The sequence below is a fragment of the Acomys minous genome (assembly GCF_964271855.1).
Source record: "Acomys minous genome assembly, chromosome: 12".
NCBI classification, from domain to species: domain Eukaryota; kingdom Metazoa; phylum Chordata; class Mammalia; order Rodentia; family Muridae; genus Acomys; species Acomys minous.
This window is the reverse complement of record NC_140493.1, coordinates 80,732,399-80,755,735: the sequence shown is the minus strand read 5'-3', so window position 1 is coordinate 80,755,735 and position 23,337 is coordinate 80,732,399. Positions and strand designations below refer to the sequence as shown.

The 23,337-nt window shown below is 42.4% G+C and overlaps 1 protein-coding gene and 1 long non-coding RNA gene across 2 annotated transcripts in view; one reads left to right on the top strand and one right to left on the bottom strand.

The window, feature by feature from the left end:
• Positions 1-23,337, top strand: part of LOC311579218 — a 160,342-nt gene that overhangs the window by 66,112 nt on the left and 70,893 nt on the right. The gene's annotated exons all lie outside the window — the stretch shown is intronic.
• On the bottom strand, positions 14,798-19,604 carry SRSF1 (serine and arginine rich splicing factor 1). Its single transcript, XM_084751346.1, has 4 exons — positions 18,384-19,604; positions 17,668-17,852; positions 17,071-17,243; positions 14,798-16,874 (listed from the first exon to the last, which is right to left on the bottom strand). Exons 1-4 carry the CDS (start codon positions 18,575-18,577, stop codon positions 16,680-16,682), a joined length of 747 nt encoding a protein of 248 aa, XP_084607472.1. The 5' UTR covers positions 18,578-19,604; the 3' UTR covers positions 14,798-16,679.

Here is a 23,337-nt window from a genome sequence, read left to right as displayed (position 1 = left end):
CGAAGCTTCTGTGTGTAGCCTTGGCTGTCCCAGACTTGCTATGTAGACCAGGCTGGCCTCAAACTGTGATCCGCCTGCCTCTGCCTCCCGAGTACGGGGATCAAAGGCGTGCGCCGCCGCCACCATGCCCAGTTTATAAACTGGTTTTTAAAAACTCCTCAGCTGGGCACATTATTTCAGGACTTCAACATATTTCAAAGTGAGTCTTATCCCCTCTAGACACTTCTAAGGAAAGACACAGCTTCAGCTTCCCTCAGTATATACACCATCCAATAGCACAGCTGAAGACTTCTATGGGAATAGAAACTGAAGAGGTACAGAACTTGATCTGTTTTTCCATCCATTAAACAAGCAAACATATTTCCCTCCCACTCTTACATCAGTCACCAGAAAGAATAAAGGGGCTGGGAAATGATAGTCTGGTTCCTTTAACAGTTAGCTGCCCATTAGATCCAGCCTGGAGGCCTTGGGTACGAACAAGAAGTCCAGCAATTTGGATGGATCAGTAGCAGTAACCACCAGAGAACCATTCAGCCTAAGACAGGAGAGACAGAAAATGAGTTTCTGATATATCCCTCAGCTAAACTGCTACATATCCCCTGTATCTATTAGTCTTGTTTGATGTTTACATATACATGTAACTTAAGGAGAAAATATGCAAACCCAAGAAACAAGACAAAATATGTTATTGCTCTGACCTTAAGCATAGTATGTCCTTCTATTTCCATTCAGTGGATACCAGTCTTTGCTTCTTCCCTGCCTTACACCTTCAAGGTTTCTAGATAGGTTTGCTTTCCCTCCTCCCATGCATAGCTGCTTTTCTTTCACTGCTCTTTTAAACTGTAATCAAACTAAAGCTTCAGGACTACAAAAACTAGTACTTAATAAATAAATATGGCTCTTATGCCAATACTGTGGGATTTTTAAAAACTTATTTTGGAATCTAGAAACCCCCTTCCCAGTTTTTCTTATAGTGCCTTTCAGTCAGGGTTTCCCCATGAACAGGAAGTAGAGTTCAAGTGAAAACAGTTAAGCTGTTGTATGGAAGAGACAGAATTTTTAGAGGGAAATGGCTAATTTCATCTCTATCCATAAGATAAAATCAGAATTCTTGATTGTTCAAAATATTTCCTAAAAAGGAAATTAACCATGTTTTTAATAATGCTTAAGTTGCTGGGTGTGGTGGCGCACACCTTTAATCCCAGCACTCAGGGAGGCAGAGGCAGATTTCTGTGAGTTTGGAGGCCAACCTGGTCTACAAAGAGGACAGCCAGGGCTCTGTTACACAGAGAAGCCCTGTCTCAGGGCTGGAGAGATGGCTCAGAGGTTAAGAGCACTGGCTGCTCTTCCAAAGGTCAATTCCCAGCAACCATATGGTGGCTCACAACCATCTATAATGAGAACTGGTGCCCTCTTCTGGAGTGCAGGAACACATGTGGGCAGAATACTGTGTAAGTAATTTAAAAATCTTTTAAATAAATTAATTATAAAAAAAAAAAACAAGAAACCTTGTCTCAAAAAACAAACCAAAAAAAAAGTTTAAGTTGTACTTTTAATTATATGCGTGTGTGTGTGTGTGTGTGTGTGTGTGTGTGTGTGTGTGTCAGAAGAAGGTGTTGAATCCCTTGGGACTGGAGTTACAGGCAGTTGTGAGCTGCCATGTGAGCATCAGGAACTAAATCCAGGTCCTCTACAAGAGCAGTATGTACTGAGCCATCTCTCCAGTTCCAACATTTTAAATTTAATTAAAATTTAAATACTTGATATTTTTCGAGTACTTTTCAAGTATTTCATTAAGGAAAAGTGCCTTAAAGTTTGGAACTCATACTCAAACTCAACGAGATTCAACTGTTACAGGAATATAATCAAACCAACTAGCATCAAGGACTGCATCCTTAGAAAGGGCATTTCAACCTTTAGGAGATTATCTTTAAACATAAACAAAATGAGTCAGTGCCTTTTCAAAGGCCTATTTCCGCAGACCTTATATTGAAGCTCAGTCAAGATTAGAAGTGTCTGCATACAGTATATTATTAAAATCAACTTCTAGTGAAGTGACCAGAATTGACTAGAATAGTGGCACAGGCCTATTTCTATTCCTGTACTTGGGAGGCTGAGAAAAGAATATTGTTGAGTGTTTTGAGACTAACCTGGGATACAGTTGAGCACAGGTAGCAAGCCAAAAACTCTTGAGGGGAGGAGGGAGTGGCAATTGACACCAAAAAGTACTGGCCATAAGGAATTTTCACGCCTCAGCATCAGCTTCAATACAACCATGGAAGAAAGCATACCCCTGCTGGGGGAGGGAGGGGGAAGGGAAGGTTTGCCTGGAAGGCCAGCAGAAGTAATCTCCTCCCCTTCTACTGGAACATGCCAATGCTAGTTGTCTGTCTGAACTGGCAAAGTGAACAGAGGAAAACAATAAAGATTTCTTTATTCCTGAATAATACCTACTTTAGTTCCTTGACAGTGGGAATAGTCACAAGAATTAAATCTGCTCATATTATGTAGTAGAATCCAGCTGGTATCTGAGAAAACTTGATTAAAACTGTTATTTTTACAAAAAGTCATGAACCCAGGACTTCAAAAATTGAGTCTAAGGTCATAGAAATATATTTATCATCTTAACTCTTTTTGAGTCTATAAAAAAAAAAAATCAACACTATACCTCTCAGTTTCATCAACAAAGCATTTTACTCATGGATGACAGAATGTACAAAAAATACGGGGCTGAGGGTATAACTCAGTAGGAGAGCATTTGCCTAAGGCAAGTGGTGGTGGCACATGCCTTTGATCTCAGCTTGGATCAAGTTTGAGGCCAGCCTGCTCTATAGAATAAGCTCCAGGACAGCCAAGGATATATAGAGAAACTCTGTCTCCAAAAACAAACAAACCTAAACAAAAGGTACTTGTCTAGCTTGTGATAAGCCCTAGATTTAATCCTCAGTAAGCAACATTAAACAAAAAGGAATAGTAAACACAAGCAAAATAGGTCACAGCAGGAAAGAAACCAAGACAGGTCAAAAATACACTAAGTAAGAAATTCAATACTTCTGGAAAACACATTCAGGCACCAACATTTCAAATCCTTTGGACACCTGTTCCTCACTGCCCTTAGATGCCCCAAGGTCCCTAGAGCAATGGATAACTTAACAGCCCTACAAACTTCATGGGCCTGACTGATGAACCACAAAGCTTTGTCTGTTACAATCACATTCAAAGTTGCTTATTTATTGATATAAACCCTTCTCAGTGGCTAACTGAAACTAATCAGTATTATGCCACCAACCTAAAAATGCTATTCATGTGTAATTGTAGTGTCTCTCTGAATGTTTCCACAAAAGATGAACAAAACCAAGCTACTTAGTGAACACCCTTTACTTCAACAGAAACAGCTCTCTTCAGTTTCTGTTTGATTTTCTGTTTGCAGAGCTGGGTTCTCTCACAATTTTTGGTAGTGAAAGGAACATGGAAATCACAAAACCAGTGTTGAGGAACCTATGCGTCAAGTTCTTTCTCTGGGTTAAAGAAGTGAACAGCAACAATCTAAGTCCTGATGTGACATCACAAGACTAGCTAGATTAGGATCTGGAAAAGCTGTTCTGGTCTAGAAAACAAGCCAACTGAGAGCAACAGAAGACCAGGAAAACCTAAGATCTGGCTCAGCTTCTAGAAGTGGGAATTAATTTTTTCCCCTAAGATTTACTTATTATTATATATACACTGCTCTACCTGCATATATACCTGCACACTATGAGCCACCATGTGGTTGCTGGGAATTGAACTCAGGACCTCTGGAAGAGCAGTCAGTGCTCTTAACCTCTGAGCCATCTTTCCAGCCTGGGGAACTTGCTCTTTTAAGAATGTTTCTGGACTTTGAGTCTCTGAACTGTAAGCTACTACACTTGGCTATCCAGTCCTGGTATGATATGAAAGGGCAGGTGCAGCAGTTATCTCTACACAGGGACAGAAGCTGTACTCAGTCTTTCCTTTCCTCACCCCACCCCCAGCAACATTCACTCTAAATTGTAAATTTATACCCACTGTTGTCAAAATTATTAGATCCTTAGTTTGTGTGCACACTGGCAGCAGCTCACAACTCAGTCTGAGGAAACTTTAGGAGGGCAGGACAGGTTGGACTCAATGAACTAGTTACTATGGTACATAGGGAAGACCAGCTAGTATCTGTGGTCTCAAAATATACAAGGCCCTATTCGATTGACAGAATTAGCAATCTCAGGACCTGATCCTGCCCTCTGCTTTTGTTTTGTTATCTATTTAAGACCTTCCTTACCTTCCAGCTGTTTCCTATTCCCAACTTCCTTTTTCTCCCCATCTCGCCTTTCACTTTCTCCCCAATTTCATTCAGCATTACAACTTCAGGGAACAGATGGTAGTCAGCCCAAAACAATACAAATGCTTTCTGTGCATTAGGTATAAAGCCCAAGGCTAGTTTTGTAATACACACTATTTCTGTTTCCTGGTATTCACTTTAAATAAGAATGTAACATAGCCAGGCGGTGGTGGCGTACGCCTTCAATCCCGGCACTCGGGAGGCAGGGGCAGGTGGATCTCTGTGAGTTCAAGGCCAGCCTGGTCTACAAAGTCCAGGACAGTCAAGGCTACACAGAGAAACCCCATCTCAAAAAACAAAACAAACAAACAAAATGCAACAATGTGGTTATGTTCCACATATGAGAAATATTTCAGACCAATTTATTAAACTATGTATAATCTAGGATGGAAAACTCCCCTTAGTGATATCTATGTGTTAGAAATGGTAACTCAAAGAAATTTGTCTATGGCCACCTACATAGATTGACTTAATAACACTAATGCTAATACCTGAGGAAGCCCCTGTATATGTTCATTACACATCTCTATTTTTAAAAAAGATTTATCACATATACAATGTTCTGCCTGCATGTATATCTGCACACCAGAAGAGGATACCAGCTCTCATTATAGATGGTTGTGAGCCACTCTGTGGTTCCTGGGAATTGAACTCAGGACCTCTGGAAGAGCAGAGAGTGCTCTTAACTGCTGAGCCATCTCTCCAGCCCTACAACTCTATTCCAATGAAACAATTACTCTTATCTCTTAGGAAAACAATATGAAAGCCAGGCAGGTAGCCCCTGCCTTTAACCCAGCACTTGGGAGGTAGATCTCTGTGAGTTTGAGGCCAGCCTGGTCTACAAGTGAGTTCTAGAACAGGCAGGACTATATGATAGATGCAATCTTAAATTACAAACAAACAAACAAAACAAAAGAGCTATATGACAGAAAGTTAGTACTACCATCTGTATGATCTGGTATGACTAATGTCATCAGAGAACTGTAGAAATTCAAGCTAACCTGACCAATGGTCAGATAGGAGTTCATCAATAGAAGAGATTCAACTCCTGTTTAGCATAAATAAGGAACTATGCTTGATCCCCAGAACAAATAAAAAAAGGGGGCGAGATAGCTTAGTTGGTAAATGTGCTTCTGCTGCCAAGTGTGACAACCTGAATTTGATACCTAGGGATCCCACCAAGAATAGCCAACAGACCAAGACTTTCCACACTTACCCTATGGCACACACACATACATACAATGTAATAATAAATTTAGGAGAGATGGCACACAATTAAAAGCACTGCTGCTGCTTCAGAGGACTGAGATGAAATTCCCAGAACCCTTATCTTGCTCATAACTGTCTATAAACCCAGTTCCAGGGAATACGACCCTTTTGCTCTCTTCAGGCACCAGGCACTCCCATAGTCCAGACATAAAGACAGGAAGGTAAAATATCTATACACATAAAATCAAATAAAAAGTAAAAACAAAAACCTAGCAATGTGTTGATGTAGTCTGGGGATGCAAACACACTTAAGGGAACTCAAGAACGGGAAAGTGACATCATAAGCCCAGTATCAAATCAGCAGTATACTCATAGACTCCTAGCCGCTCGGGAGAGTCACTCAGCCCTCAAGATATCACTTGAAGAGCTTAGACATAGTCCCCAATCAGGCCATGATCAGAATTCAAAATAGAAAACCGCATTGAACATTTTGAAAGGCTAGTCAGGGCATCTCAAGGACAACTTTCACAGTTTACATGAATTTTAATCAGTTGTAGGATGTACTCAAGCTAAGTATAATGCAAACAGTTTGACTGCACACTGGAAATTGGCAAGTTCACCACAGCGACTTTAAATTTTCACCTATCCCAAACGAGTAACAACTAAATTTGGGCCGAGTGGTGGTGGTGCAGGCCTTCAAACCCAGCACACTTGCAGAGGCAGGTGGATCTGTGTTAGAGGCCAGCCTGGTCTACAGAGCTAGGTCCAGGACAGCCAGGGCTACACAGAGAAAAACAACCAACTAACCAACCAACCAAAACCAACGAGTTTGCTCTTGTAAAGCTATTTTACTAATACATAGTGTTTATTTAGCCAGCACAGAAGGTGGGGAATGTAGCTCAATCCCACATAAATGAGGTGTGGCTGTCTCCAGTCTACATAATCCCTAGCACTTGAGGGGTAGAGGCAGGAAGATCAAAAGCCATATTTGGCTACATAGCAAAGTTGAAGTCAGGCCGGCCAGCAGAAGGCCCTATCTCAACAAAACACAAAGTAGGGATCTTTTGACATTTACCATTGACAGGTTCTGTGGCATCCTATTGCCTTTACAGGGCTGCTACCTAGTTACTGCGTGCCTGGCTAAGCTGTGCCTCAATGGACCTGTTGTCCTTTCATAGGGCCAAAAAAGGGCAAATGCTTTTCTGAGCTGTCTGTGCACGGCACACAGTAAAGCCAGGAAGTCAAGCATTTCACTGTCTTGGAGCTGGGCTCTGGGCCAAGGCCAGGGTTGAAAACAGATCAGACAGCACCATGGGACACCCTGGTGGCATTAGGTAGATATTACAGGTGGGGTGGGGGGCAGGAGGAGCTAGCATCTATACTAACCTAAGGACCTGGATTCATGCTTTGCTCCTACCATTTTTAACATCTCTGAGGGTGTTACTTTAAACTCCAATGCGAAGTTAGTGATTAAATATTTTTGTTGTTGTTTTGAGACAGGGTTTCTCTGTGTAGCCTTGGCTGTCCTGGACTCACTTTGTAGACCAGGCTGGCCTCAAACTCAAAACGATCCACCTGCCTCTGCCTCCCGAGTGCTGGGATTAAAGGCATGCACCACCACGCCTGACATGATTAAATTTTAAAAAGTGCCAGCACCACATAAATATTAGCCATTACTATAAGCATCACCAAATCCAGGTTTGATAGCACATGCCTTATATTCCTAGAGTTTGAGAAATGGTGTAGGGAGATCCAGAGTTTATGGCAGGTTGGACTATGTGATACTCTGAAAAAAAAAAAAAAACCCAGCCACAATAAACATCATTTGTCCATCCTATCCATTTTCTCATTTTAAAAAAAGAGCATGAGTCTGAGGCTACTATTCTGGAAATATGCCTGTTCTGACCAGACAAAGCATGCATCTCAGATCTAAACTAACCAACCCATTTACCTCAGATTTTGCAAATATATCCACATTTACTCTGTTGTGTATTCTGCTGTAGCTGAGCATCTTGGAAGAAATGCAGAAAATTTAAAAAAAAAAAAAGGCCTTGGGTTTGTCGGTGGACACCTTGGCTGTCCTGGAATTGCTTTGTAGACCAGGCTGGCCTCGAACTCACAGCAATCCACCTGCCTCTGCCTCCTGAGTGCTGGGATTAAAGGCGTGCACCACCACCAGCTCTTAACATTTTTGTGTGTATGCCACAAGTTGCAAGCTGATGCAGGTCCTCCCTCTAGAATGGCATCAAGTGTTCTTAATGGCTGAGCCATCTCTCCAGTCCGATGGGAGGATGTTTAGAGATGGGGCCGCTGGGGTGTGTGAGTATGAGGAGTCAAATATCTGCATTCCGGGTTTGTCTGGCTTTAAGAAAACTTTGTCCTTGCTCTATCAGCCTGAAGACTAGGGCCGGGATCCTGAAGAAGGAATTTTCCAACTCCCAAACAACCTTACATGTTTAATGTATGAATTGCTGTAAAGTTATCTATTTATGGACCACCAAAAAGAAACAAATACTATGGAATCTGCAAGGATTCTGAGGAAGGGCCACTAAATTCAAAAGGTTGTATTTAGGCTTCCTCTGTAAGAATCAAGCTCAGAGAATGATGAGAAAATGAGACTTAATAAGAGAACTACTTCAGGGTGTGGTGGCCCATGCCTGTAATTCTGACACTCAAGGAGGCAGGGGCAGGGGGACATGTGTTTGATCCCAGCACTGGGGAGGCAGATCTCTGTGAGTTTAAGGCCAACCTGGAATACATAAAAAGTTCCAGAATAGCCAGCACTATATAATAGAGATCCTGTCTCAAAAAACAAAACCAGGGCTGAAGAGATGGATCAGAGGTTAAGAGCACTGCTGCTCTTCCAGAGGTCTTGAGTTCAATTCCTGACAACCATGACATGGTGCCTTAGCTATCTATGAGAGATCTGGTGCCCTCTTCTGGCAGGCAGGCATACAAGCAGGCAAAACACTATATATAATAAACAAATCTTTAAAAAACAAAACCATATGCCTGAAAGACAAGCTGTCACTGTGTAGCTCTCTTGCCTAAGCTTCCTAGTGCTGGGGTTACAGATATCACCAAATTGATGCTGCCTACTAGTGGGTATTGCTGTATAAGTAGCTCATAATGACCTTGAACTCAAGATGCCCTTGTCTCAGGCTCAGAAGGCTTTGATAATAGTACCACCAATCCTGGCTTGTTGCCATCAAGACAGTTGGGTGACCCAATTTAGGACTATAATACTTTTTATAATCCTAGACATCTATACCACCTTTTCTATCGTTTCCTGTCAAATTTATGTCTGCAACAGCATTGCATTTGGTTCTTGGAAAATACAATTACTAAAGTTAACATATAAAAAACATTTAAAGAGGCTGGAGAGATGGCTCAATCTTAAAAGCACTGGCTGCTCTTTTTTTTTTTTTTTTTTTTTTCCTTGCTTGTTTCAAGGCTTTGTAGCCTTGGCAGTCCTGGACTCACTTTGTAGACCAGGCTGGCTTCGAACTCACAGAAATCCACCTGCCTCTGCCTCTGAGTGCTGGGAGTAAAGATGTGTGCCACCACACCTGGCTGCACTGGCTACTCTTCCTGAGATCCTGAGTTCATCTGTAATGGACCCTAATTCCCACTTTTGGTGTGCATGAAAACAGAGCACCTATATACATAAAATAAATAAATCTTTAAAAAATTTTTAAAACATTAAACTAAGGATATTAAATACACGTTGGAGAAAAGTACAATTAAGTACTTAGTAAGTGCAACAGATGGATCAGCAGTTTAGGAGTGCTGTGTTCCTTAGAGGCTCTGGGTGTGATTTCTAGCAACACACAAATGTTAGGCTCACAACTGTGTTTTAACTCTAGTTCTAAGGGCTCCTTCACCCCCTTCTCACCTCCAGAGCCACCGCACACATGTGGTACAGAGGCATACATACAAGCAAAGCACCAACACATAAAAATGGTTTTTTAATTTAAAAGACTAGAGCATGTTGATTTTCAAAAGATTAACAAAAACTTGAGCTGAATTCATGAGGAGCATTTAAAATTTGAAGCAGATACCTGGGCACAGTGGCACATGCCGTTAATCCCAGCACCGGTGAGGCAGAGGCTGTCAGATCTGTGGGGCCAGCCTGGTCTACAGAAAAATTCCCAGCAAAGCCAAGGCTACAACCACAGAGAAACCATCTCCAAAAACCAAAAATAAATAGAAGCAGTTGGGCAGGTGCAAGCCTTTAATCCCAGTGCTCAGGAAGTAGAGGCCAGCCTGGTCTAAAGAGCGTAATTCCAGGACAGCTGGAGTTTATAAGTTTTACTTCATGTTTGACATTAGAGTGGTAAATAGGAAAGGGGGAGTATATGCCTAAGACACACATGTAGGCTTCCTGAAAGAATCATTACAAAGGGATTTCTGGAGTACCAGTGTGAATTAGTGCCTCTTTCATGTGTTCTCACTATACAGAGCAAGCTGGCCTTCAATTGGCAATCTTATCCAAATGCTGTAGTTATTGGTGTTCATAACTATACATGGCTGATAGCTCAAATTTGTACCTCCAACACAACTTAATAGACAGGTGGGTATCTATTATATAAATCTGGTAAGTATCTTTTGTTTTTCCAGACAGGGTTTCTTTGTGTAGCCCTGTCTTGGACTTTGTAGACCAGGCTGGCCTCAAATTCAAGATCTGCCTGCCTCTGCCTCCCAAATACCGGGATTAAAGGTATGCGCCACCACACCTAGCTGATAAGTGCCTTCTCAACTGCAAAATTAAACTGTCCACTCACAATGTCTTATTTCCCAAGTGACAAGTTTTCAAGTTTTAGATGGTCCCACAGCCATTTTTCAAAAAGGAGACAAATTTGTCTGTGGGTTATTTTGTTTTGTCACAAGGTGGTGATATAATTGGGACAAAAGCTAATGATAACCAATTTTCATTCTCAGCGATCTCCAGCTCTTGAAATGTAAGTAAACATGTCAAGAGAGGTATCAACTTTTTTTTGATCACAGCATATTCCTACGTACAATAGCTGGCCTGACAGGATTTGGGTACAAATTATCAATAAAAGTTCATCAGAAATACTATAGCCACTTCTAAACCTGCCATAGAGGAAAATTTCTGAAAACATATATTCACTTCCTCCTGTTGTTTATAGAGCTGGGGTCCCTCTTTAGATAACCACTATTCAAAACCTACACGGACTCAGAGAAGCTGAATGGGGGCACTGCTCATGACTACAGGCAGAAAACTTAACCAAGCCATCCAAAACTTTGTACAGTATTTGTGATCAAATATTGTAAACGACAGTGCAGTAAACTTATTTCTATTTTTTGTAGTATAGCTCCCTCTTGTGGCTAACTGATCTTTGCTGTTTGTTGGGTGTCTCTGCGGAGAATGAACCCTCTTAATTCGTAGACAGCTTCATGTACTCCCTAATAGCTTAGTTACCATGTATTTTATGGTACAGAAATCAAGAAATGTTTAACTATTGCCTGCATCTTTTAAATGATAAAGTACCCAGCTGAAAACTCGTTTTGCTTACCTAAACAGGAACCTCACACACACAAAAGCCATGTATGACTTTTCTGTGTAAACCATTGACATTATCCAACAGTATATAATCTGGGGTTGCAGCTCAGTGATGAAAGAACTGTGTTCAAGTCCTTGGCACACACTAAGTGCTATTTCTCTGCCTCTGAAGTAGGTTCCTGGAACTAACTTATACAGGGTATCTATTTTTATTTTCTGTGTACTATGAAACAAGGAAACATGCTTTTCGTTGGAGAGATGGCTCAGAGGTTAAGAATGCTGGCTGTTCTTCCAGAGGTCCTAAGTCCAATTTCCAGCAATCAAAGTGGCTCACGACCATCTGTAGTGGGATCTGGTACCTCTTCTGACCTACAGGCATAGCCCTGTACACATAATTTTTTAAATCTTTTAAAAATAGAGAAAATAGGGCTGGAGAGATGGCACAGAAGAGCACTGTCTGCTCTTCCAGAGGTCCTGAGTTCAATTCCCAGAAACCACATGGTGGCTCCCAACCATCTATGTGATTAGATGCCCTCTTCTGGACTGCAGGTGTACATGCAAGCAGAGCACTGCTATATAGTAATAAATCAATCTTTTTTTAAAAAAAGAAAATATCCTTCCTTTAATCCCTACAAGCACAACTAAATTCTTTAAAAAAAAAAAAAAAAACAGCTCTCAGCTGGGTGGTGATAGCACATTCCTGTAATCCCAGCACAGAAGCAGGCAGATCTGTGAGTTCAAGGCCAGCCTGGTCTACAGAGTGAGTTCCACTACAAGTAGGGCTACACAGAGAAACTGTCTTGAAAAGACAAAGCCAAACCAACCAGAATTCAAGTATGCCAAGTTTTTCACTCTAAAGCAAAAAAATTTCCAAGATTTATTCAACAATCACAATAAACCTTTTTCTAACTTCATTCCAATTTTTAATTTTTTTCATGGAACCAAAATGGGCAAGGTTCCTTAAGAACTGAAAGCAGGAGCTAGAGATGGCTCATTTGTTACACTCACTGCTTTTCCAGAGGACCCAGGTTTGCGTCTGAGCTCCCAGCAGCTCACAACCGTTCCGTTTCCAGTTCTAGGGGGATCCACTGTTGTCTCCTGGTATCAAAGGGCAATACACACAACACACACACACACCCTCTCCCCTTACAAAACACCCAACACAAAAAGAAAAAGAAAAAAAATCAAAACACCTACCTCCAGAGTACTGTACTATATACATTGTGGGTGGCTGAATATGCCCTTCCATGGAGAAAGTCTGCTACAGTGTTAACTATATAGTAACAGTATACTGTGTGGGTGACACCTTTTCTTCTAGTGCCTGATTCAGTCTAAAAAGATGGAGAACTTAAATCTCAATAGGTTCCAAAGTAACAGCTTTTTATTCACTCCCAAAATTACATAGAGCATTAATCCTCTGTAGTACTAGTACAATTCTACAATCCTTGCCCACCAAACTAGAGTTGTATTTGGGATTCATGGTTGTTCAAACTTTACATGAAGATCTCATCACATATATCTTAAGTTGAACACCTTCAACAATGCCTGTGACTTTGACATGAATTATACAATGAAGGCATCAATTATGGCCAGGTTTTACATTCAATAAGCTAAACAAAACCCCTGGTATGCAGGGCTTTCTAAAACTTCAGAAATGTAGATTGCCAACCTGTTCAAATCATGACGGAAATAAGCCACAAGAGGTTGTTACAACAGAACTCAGTCTAATACTTTCTCTCCTTTTAATACTATTTAAATACATGTACTTTATTTCATTTTAATTTCACTACAAAATTCACATACAAAGCAAAAAGGCAAACACCAAAAATTGACCTTGACCACAGAAAGCTGAAAATAGCACCAGCCCTAAAAAACACGATTCAGACAAAAGAAAAGCAGATTTTAGAGTTTAGCATATGCAAGTCCAGAATTAAGTAAAATGGGTGGGTTTATACACTCAAAATTATTTAAAAATATAAAGCTGGGGGGGGGGGGAATTGCAAGTCAAGAGAAATTACTCATTCCAAACTTTAGTTCTTAAAATCCAGGTCTCAAACTAGGTATCAGAAAATGTTTCTTACCTTTGTCTCCAGTAGGATGGGCTGAACAGCAAGTTGGATTACTCAATCAGATGTTATGTAAGTACTTGCTTAAAGAGATTTAAGTGCTTTCTTGGTTAGAAAAACTAATCATAGGTTCCCTACAATATCCTAAGGGAACAGAGAAGGGGGATGTTGGAAATCAGGGTAGTATTTGTAGTTCCAAAATGGTAGCAATTGTCAGTATGGGTATAGTCCTAATTCCTCAGACTTAAAACTTACTGTACTTTGTACAAACACTGTGCTCTCTCTAGTGTTCAAGCCCAAACCTGTAGGGCAAAGATGACTTTCCTCATTACAACCAAGGGCTGAACTACGTATAACAGATAACCTGAAATAGAGGCCATTTCTTGGTCCTATTTCCAAAGCATTTAAAATGAACCCACATTTAGTTGTGTCTCTCACATTAGCCTTAGGCATGGTGGCTCACACCTACAATCCTAGAATTTGGGAAACTGGACAGCTTTGGAGTATGAGCCCAGCCTGGGCTATGTAACAAGATCTACTAATGTCTGGAACCATGAGGCTGTCTGGAAGGAAAAAAAATTCCACCTACTATATGAATTTTCCTCTGATCATACAATGTATTTTAAACCACTATATTAAAACTTATCAAAGCTATTTTCAAAAACAAATCTCTACTTCTTGATTGTATTTTGAATTCTGTAATACTTATTCATCCTAAGTGCTCATCTACACCAAGTGCTTTACCCAAGGTGAGATCCTGGGTTTGGAGTTAGCATACCTTCTCTTCTAGGACAGTCTACAGGGTTCATTAAAATGTACAAGATGAGCAACCTCATGAAACCTTCTTGAAACCTGTTTCTTTCTCAACTATCAAGATCCCTGGTCTCCCCTAAATTTTACATTACATCTGGATAGTCTCAAATTCAGCCTGTAACCCAAGTTATTCAAGTCTAGATATTTCTACTGGGACACTGAAAGAGTGCTTTGTTCCTTCTAACTAGAAGGAAATCACAAACTTGAGACTATAATAAAAATCCATGCCCCCCAAATCCAAGATGAAGATTCAGCTTCAAGGAGCTATCAGTAGAGATACAATAGTAGACTAAGCTATAATTGCTGATTCAATACAGAACAGTTTAGGGGCAGACTACTCTATGGCTGCAAAGAAACACAAGGCATTGATTACCTGGTAAGCAGCTAATCTGCCAGCATACTGTCCACAATTCCAAAAAAATTTCTGTATTGCAGTCTGATACCTCTGCTAATGTTAATACTGAATTTGCGTTCCACTGATAATTACAATGGCTATCTCAAAACTAAAAATTGCTATCAAATCTACTTTGTCTAAAGAATTACCAAAATAAGCAGCAACTACATGTTCTTAATCATACTTATCAAAATATGAAAGTGTAATTTCCAGACTATTACCCCTATACAACTGTACTTCATATGTAACTGCCTCATACTCAATTACCCCCTTAAGACTTCCACAAAGTGAGACAGTTATGATCATTTATTAGATTAGAATCTTTAATTTAGTAACACATAAACAAAGTCAGATCTTATCAATTTAAAGAAATAACTGATACACTAGTTAACAAGTTAAAATTTTACAGGAAGAGGAAAAAGGACAACCATGCATCGTTTTTTAAAAAATGTTTATTTTTTCAAAGAAAAACGGCAATAGCCAATTGGAAACCTACTTATTCTTCAACTCCAATTTTGTTCTTTAAATTTAGAAGTGACTTACTGATTTACTATTTTAAACAAAACCCCCCTTTCCCCTTTAATTGTTTACCATCTACTCGTGCTGAATCCTTCCAAGGAGATTGCTCCAGCGTTTATCTCCAGGTCCTCGCTTTGCTCCTTTTACCAAAAAATGCAAAACACAATTCCATCGTGCATCTTAAGGGCTCCAATCGTCAAAAATAGGAAAAAAAAATTCTTTGGAATAGCCAATTAAGTTGAATGAAAAAAAAATCCACACGAATGCGGTTTGGTTGGGGCAGGAAGGAATCCACTCCTATGTTCCTGGTAATCTGATCCCGCTCCATGAATCCTGGTAATTCATCCTCCCTATCCTATCCACATTATGATTTGAATCCAATGATCCAGCTCCAAGGATTGGGATCCAGTGAGCCCTCTCCAATCCAAACCTTTATAACCAGCAAAACCAAAAAAGAGGAGGCAAAATGTTAGATACTGTAATCAAAAAAGGTTTCTGGGGAATGATGAGTTATGTCTGTCATCAGTTTAACAGATGTACATCAATAACTATCAAATTCCCCAAAACAAGTTTCTGTATGGTGTTTAGATAAATTTTAGAAACTTAATCATTATAGAGACTAACTGGAAGAAGCACTTTATATTTACAGTTCAACTGATAATGCCCACACTTGCTACTGTACAGGTATCACGGGGTTTTGTGGTTGCAAAGTTATGTAATTGAAGTTTTCTGGTATTGCTACCCACCTAAGTCTAAACTAAATCTATTGCTCCCATCTGCAATTTAGCTTGTAAATTAAAGTGTTTAAACATGAGTCAATTATGAATATTAAAAGGGAAGGTGAGACTTAAAGTATTCCCAACTAGATTATCTACACTAATACGTTGGAATTATATATTTTGCTGTCATTTTGTCTTTAAAAAATGAAATACAACGCTCTATCAGTCACACAGAGGACATGCAGATTTAGCAGTATTGATATTATACTCTGTTTGGAAATAGACACCCTGTACCCACATGTATACCAACAGCAGGCCACACAAACAGTTGTAACTAAGCACTGTCACAAATTAGCCATTCTTCCCACATTAGTCCCTATTAAAACAAAAAGGGGGGAAGGGAGCAAATAACTGTTACAAAATGGGCAATTTTGCCACAATTGCCAAGGTTTAAAAAGCAAAGCAATTGTAGCTAAAGCTAACTGCTTAAGATGTTTCCAAGTTTTTTAAGGTAGATAAAATTTTAGTATAAGGTCAATACTGCCAATTTCATCTGTGACAATAGCACTTGGAGTCATACCATTGCCTCCATTATTGATCTGATCCTCCTCAATCCTCCTTTTGACAATCCTAAAATGATTGAAATGTGCTCCACAATCTTTATTCCAAAGCATTCTTAATCCATCTCTTCAGATATGTCTACAGAAAGACACATGAAAAGCAAGATAAACATAAGAACTTCCCCAAGTAAGATAACCACAAACACCCCCAACATCCCATTTCACACAAACCAGAGCAGAATAAACATTTACACAGTATCACAGTCTGAAGAGCATGGAAATTAACTAAATTTAAACAATCCTGTCTATGACATCACTTAAAATACAATTTACCAAAGACGTGAGGGGAATGTGGATGTTAGGAGCAAGGGGATGTTACACAAGAATGCAAGTCAACACTTTAGCCCATTCTGAACAAAACAGTTTCAATTAAAAAAAAGAAAAAAAAAGAAAAGATTGTACTAAGTAAAGGAAAACTGTATACAACATGGGTTCTACAAAAAGTGTCACCAAGCATCTTATGTACGAGAGCGAGATCTGCTATGGCGGGGAGAATAGCGTGGTGATCCTCTGCTTCTCCTTGGGGAGTAACTGCGACTCCTGCTGTTGCTTCTGCTACGGCTTCTGCTACGACTACGGCTTCGAGATCGAGATCTTCCATAACTTGGACTTCTGGGCCCATCAACTTTAACCCGGATGTAGGCAGTTTCTCCCTATTGGATAGACAGAACTTTCCATTGAAAGATCTAAGCTTTCACCTGTCTTCAGACATGCTGAATGAATACAAAGACAGACCAGGTCTCTGATAGTTTACTTGGACACCCTTGCCTGCATCCTTACCTTCAAATTCCACTGTTAAGAACACTGTATCCAATTCTGGCCAAATAAAAGAATAAGCGTATAACCTACCTCGTGAGATCTAAACTTAGTGTTATCCAGTTTTCGAACTGCATACGTCATATCTTCTTTCCGTACAAACTCCACGACACCAGTGCCATCTCGGTACACATCAGCATAACATACATCACCTGCCTCCCGCATGTGATCCTTTAAGTCCTGCCAGCTTCCGCTCGGAGGCAGTCCTGAAAGAGCGATGCCCCCCCCCATTTAATACTAATCATCCTGCCCCCACGGTCCTCGTATAATGTACATTAGAACAAAGGTTATTTTTAAAATACTTAATGATTGTACTTAAGTGTTTCCAGGTAAAGAGCTGGTAAGAGTCTGAGATCCAGAGTCCAAATTTATTTGTAAAGGATCTTCATTGGCTAGTACTGCAACCTAATTTGGGTAAATCACCACCACAGTAATCTTTATTTTCTAAATTCGCCCCAAAGACCGAAGTAGTTTAAAGACCCCGTGTTTAAAAACAAAACCAACCAACCAAAGCAAACCAAACCAAACCAACAACAACAACAAAAAAACAAAAAACAAAAAACCCTTGCACTTGTCAAACCAGTCAGGCAGGCGAGTGGGGGGAAATGAACCCGCACTAAGTCAACTTACCAGAGACGACCACTCTGTTTTCTGACCGCCTGGATGGCGGGCCATAGCGGCCTCTCGGGGCTCCGCCGCCGCCACCCCCGCCGCCGCCTCGGCCGGTACCGCGGCCGCTCCGGGGAAACTCTACCCGCAGACGGTAGCCGTCGTAGTCGTAGCCGTCGCGACCGTACACCGCATCTTCCGCGTCTCTGCGTGATCACAGACAGAAAGCGAAAGGGATAAGGAGAGAAAGAGAGAGAGAAAGGGGGGGAACCCGCTTGGACCGGGCTCGCCCGCTCGCTCGCTCGTTCGGGGAGGCCGCGGGCAGCGCACATGCGCAGCAGCCACGCCGCCGGAGCCCACATGCGCTGCATAATAGGGGCGGCCCCTCCCCCACCCACAACCACGCCGGGCGGACTCCGGACCACCGCGCCGGCCCTTGGTGCCTCAGTTTCCCGCTCCGGGGCAAGGCATGGGCTCTGGGGGAGTCGGGAGGGGGGGGGCACGTCCGAGGCGGCCAGCCACCGGAGACAACGCGCGCGCCGACTCGGCTCCTTACTCGACTCCTGCAGGGGCGATAGCGCCTCGCTCCCAGCCTGGAGCCCCTCCTTCCATCTTTCCCCCCATTACGTTAAGGCCTCGGAGCCTTCCCCAAACTACTCCAAGCCTATCCTCTCTGTCTCTCCTCCTCCTCCTCCTCCTCCTCCTCCTCCAAGGCCGCAAGCCCCACGCTGCCTCACCGCGGGTCCTCGAACTCAACGAAGGCGAAGGGCGGTCCCCCGCGGCGGTTCTTCAGGTCGATGTCGCGGATGGCGCCGTATTTGTAAAACACATCCTCGATGTCCTTGGTGCGGATGTCTGGAGGTAGGTTCCCCACGTAGATGCGGCAGTCGTTGTTCCCAGCCGGGCCACGAATCACACCACCTCCTGACATGGCGGCGGCAGCGGCAGTGGCAGCGGCGGCGACGAAAAGCGCGGACTCGAGTAGAGGGCGCCTTCCCACCGAGCCTGGCGTACGGCAGAGCGAGCCCTCAGCGGCACCACGTCTCCCGCGGCCCGTCCAAAATGGCGCCTTTATCAACTCGGCGCACTGATATGGGGGGGAGGGGACCGGGGGGGGGGGGAGGAAGAGAAGCCAGAGGAAGCGACTATTCCGTCCCAGTGCGCACGCGCGCGGGCGTAACGGGCGCTGAGAGGTAACGCTCGCGCAGGCGCGACGTCGCCCTCCGCACGGAGGGGGGAAAAAAAGTCCCTCGCGTCCTGGGCTTGCGGCGCGATGGGCTATAGCGGAGCGGCGAGACGTTGGGCGGAAAATCCCCTGCTCTGGCGAAAGGTGTTATTTAGCCCCTGCTGCGTCTCCTCGGGAGTGGAACCCTCTCGGGAAGCAACTCGGCGCTTTTTTGGAAAGATGTGGTGAAACCTAGCCCGCGACCGCGTCCCACCATGCTCCGCGGTGGTAACGGCCTTTGGCGGGAAAGGCGCCGGGGGCGGAGCCAGATGGCGGCTGGACTGTTGCTCCGGAAACGTGTGCAGCTTCAGCGCTTACGGAGCCGCCTGCTGAGTTTCAGGTGACGCCTTTAAGAGCCGAGGGCGGAGCTGTGGCGCGGCTTCTTGCTGCTGCGACTGTGCGGCGGGCTGCGTGTTAGACAATTCGTGAAATGTTTAGGCGGGTCGTCCGCGACTACCCGAGTGAACTGTGCCTTGGATCCTTCTCTTCCTCCTTTCAAAGGAAGAGAATGCGAGAGGAATAAAATAGATGCGAGGGCTGTAGCTACTGGAGACTGTAGTTGCTTCTCCGGGCCGACATCCGGCTTCAGTACTAGTTTAGGGAGATACGAACTTTTTTTTTTTTTTGCAGAGATTATCTGAAGTGAGGATTTTTGTGTTGGGTTTTGCCTCTATCTTTTGTAAAAACGGGAATGGAATTTAAGGTTTTTTTTGGGTAAAATCATATGGGAGTTCAGTGTTGTTAATGAATTGGCGTTGTAATAAAAGCAAAATTAAAATGAACTTTTATACTTTTTTTTTTTTTTTTTTTGCTTTTTGTTTTTCGAGACAGGGTTTTCCCTGTGTTATCATTGCTGTCCTGGACTCACTTTATAGACTCGAACTCACAGCGATCTGCGGGCCGCTGCCTCCCGAGTGCTGGGATTAAAGGCATGCGCCACCACGCCCGGCACTAAAAGGAACCTCAGATTGTGCCTGCAATCCCATCTCTCCGGAAGTTGAGGCCGGAAGATCTGAGCTACCTTATGATGCACAGTTTTAGGTCAACCTGGGCCATTGTATGGAAACCCTTTCTATTAAAAATTTTGAAAAAGTAAAACCAGAACCTTTTAGGGTTTTTTTGTTTTGTTTTGTTTTGTTTTGTTTTGTTTTGTTTTTTGAGACAGGATTTCTCTATATAGTCCTGGAACTCAGAGATCCGCCTGCCTCTGCCTCCTGAGTGCTGGGATTAAATCGGGATTAAATCGTGCCCCAACACGGCCCAGCTAAAACCAGAGCCTTTTTCTTTTCACCCCTCAAAACAGGGTTTCTTTATGTTATCTTTGCTTTCCTGCCTGGACTCGCTTTGTAGACCAGGCCGGCCTGAAACTCATGACGTTCCGCCTTTGTGCGCCGCCACACCCAACAATACCAGATTAGAGTTTGCTTAAAACAACCGGGGTGGTGGCTCTTGCCTTTAAATCCCAGCATGTGCGCAGTAGAATCTCTTGAATTCAAGGCCAGCCAGAGCTACATAGACCCTGTCGCAATAGTGTGCTAAATCAGTTCCCCGCAGATTTTAAGGGTGATTTTCTACACTTGTTATTTTTAATTTTTATTAAATTTTTATTCTGTGCATATTATGTGTTGGGGTGGTGGCTTATGACATGGTCCACATGTGGAAGTCAGAAAATGAGTCAGATCACCCACCTTGTGAGCCAGAGATCACACTGTCCAGCTTGTGAAGAGCACTTTTACCGGATATGCCATCTGCTGCCCATGTACATTATTATTTATTTACAGCAGTCCAAGGATGTAAGGCTGCTTAAAATGAAGCCATTAAATTTTAAGACTGGCTGGAGAAATCAAGGACAATGAGAAAGGGTCAGAGGCAGAAGTGATATATAGGGTTTCCAGGCAAAACGCCTGAAGTGAAAACTTGTTGAATTTCTGGGAGAGCAACAGCAAATGTGACTAGTCTCCTAGAAGTCACAGGAAAGAAGAAAACATTGGGGTTTTTTTTGTTGTTTTGTTGGTTTGTTTTGTTTTGTTTTTTTAGTTTTTCAAAACAAGGTTTCTCTGTGTAGCTTTGGCTGTCCTAGACTCACTTTGTAGACCAGGCTGGCCTCAAACTCACAGCAATCCGCCTGCCTCTGCCTCCCAAGTGCTGAGATTTAAGGCGTGCGCCACCATGCCCGGCTCAAATATAGTTGGTTTTTTTTTTTTGTTTTTTCTCGAGACAGCGTTTCTCTGTGTAGCCTTGGCTGTCCTAGATTCTCTTTGTAGACCAGGCTGGCCTCAAACTCACAGCAATCTGCCTGCCTCTGCCTCCCAAGAGTAAATAAAAATTTAAATGACCTTAAAATACAAATAGTTCCAGAAAGGACAATTTGTTGTTGTTATTAAAAGCTAATTGAGAGCCAGGTGTAGTAGTGCATGCCTTTAATCCCAGCACTTGCGAGACAGAAGCAGGTGGATCTCTGAATTCAAGGCCAGCCTGGTTTACAAAAGCAGTCCAGGACAGCCAAGGCTACACAGAGAAACCCTGTCTCGAAAAACCAAAAATAAATAAATAAATAAAATCTAGTTGAAATGAATTTTACAACAAGGCATGGTGGCACATATCTGTAATCCCAGCACTCAGAAGGTTAAAATACTAAGGAAGATAATGAGCCTCAGTTACATACGGGGCTTTTCAAGAAACAACAAAGATGGCAGGCGCAGTGGTGGATGCCTGTGGTCCCAACACTAGAGAGGCAGGCAGATCTCTCTGAGTTTCAGGCTAGCCTGGTCTGCGAAGGGAGTCCAGGACAGCCAAGGCTACACAGAGAAACCCTGAGGTGGGGGTGGGGACCAACAAAGAAAATTATGTTTTGTAAACGTCCCATAATAACACAAACTCAATTTGAAATGATCAAAGATGCTTGTTGAAATGTGGGGGAAACTGAGGATTTTTATTAGGTTTTGAGCTCAGGTCCCTCCTGCTTCTATGACCTCCTATGTTTTGTTTTGTTTTTCAAGACAGGGTTTCTCTGTGTAGCCTTGGCTGTCCTAGACTAGCTTTGTAGACCAGGCTGGCCTCGAACTCACAGAAATCTGCCTGCCTCTGCCTCCTGAGTACTGGGAAGTAACCTTTCTGTTAAATCCTTAAGGTATGCATGGGTGGCCTGGATCTGTAACCTCAGCCCTGGAGAGGCTGAAGAAGCATGATAAGGAGTCTACGGTCATCCCCTACTGAATTTCCAGTTCAGGGCTGATCTGTGTGAGACACTGATTCAAATTCAAATTCATGGTAAGACATGCCTTTAGTCCCAGCATTCATGAAACAGAGGTAGGCTATGAGTTCAAGGCCAGCCTGGGCTATGTAGAGAGATCCTGTCTCAAAAGAAAAAAGCCAGAAGGTGGTGACAGGTCTTCAATTCTAGCACTGGGGAGACAGGCGAGTGGATCTCTGAGTCTGAGGCCATCCTAATTAATCTACAGACTGAGTTGCAGGACAGCCAGGGCTACACGGAGAAACCCTGTCTTTGGGGGTGGTGGGGTATGGACGGGACATACACACCAAAATAAGTGGACCACATCATTTTTCCCCAGAAGTTAGCAGTTAAGTATTTTTACTTAGTTATCACCAGAAAGGGCAATATTAGCACAGATTTTTTTTTTTAAAGGTTTTGGCTGTCCTGGAAACTCACTCTGTAGAGTGAGGCCTGTAGGCTGGCCTGGAATTCACAGAGATCAGCCTGCCTCTGCTTCCCAGAGTGCTGGGATTACAGGCAGGTGCCGCCACAGGTGCCCAACAGTCCACTTGTTTTAGTGACACGTTTTCAGAAAATGAAAGAAACAGTATGTATCTTTTAATTTATTTTATGTGTCTCATTTTCCCTAGTAAAATTATGTTAAACATGATTTTCCCCCCTGTAACTTTTTTTTTTTTTTTTTGGTTTTTGGTTTTTGGTTTTTTTGAGACAGGGTTTTTCTGTGTCACCTGTCTGGACTTACTTTGTAGACAAGGCTGACCTTGAGCTCAGTGATGCGTCTACCTGCCTGCACCCTTCCCTCCCCCAATACTGGGATTAAAGGTGTCTGCCACCACATCACCTCCTCTTGTTACTTCTTTATCACCAGTAAATTCCCCATTAAAATGAATATTGATTATTTACTGACTGTACTTTGAAAAATCTGGAACAGTAAGTGAGCAAATGCTGTTTCCATGGAAACTTCATGTTGCTGTCAGTAGACAATGATTATAACTATTTTTCATTTCACAGATAACAAAAGCCACTTTTTTTTCTTTTTTCTTTTCTTTTTTTTTTTTTTAACAAAAGCCACTTCTAAAACCCAACTAAGACATCTAAAAATACTGTCATGGTAATTTTATTCTAGGACTAGCTTCCTTAATGCTTTGATTCTTTTTGCTTTCTTTTTGGCTGAATTCCCCCATCTTTGTTGTCCCATTATTGATAGCAGAACATAATTTTGCCATCTTTT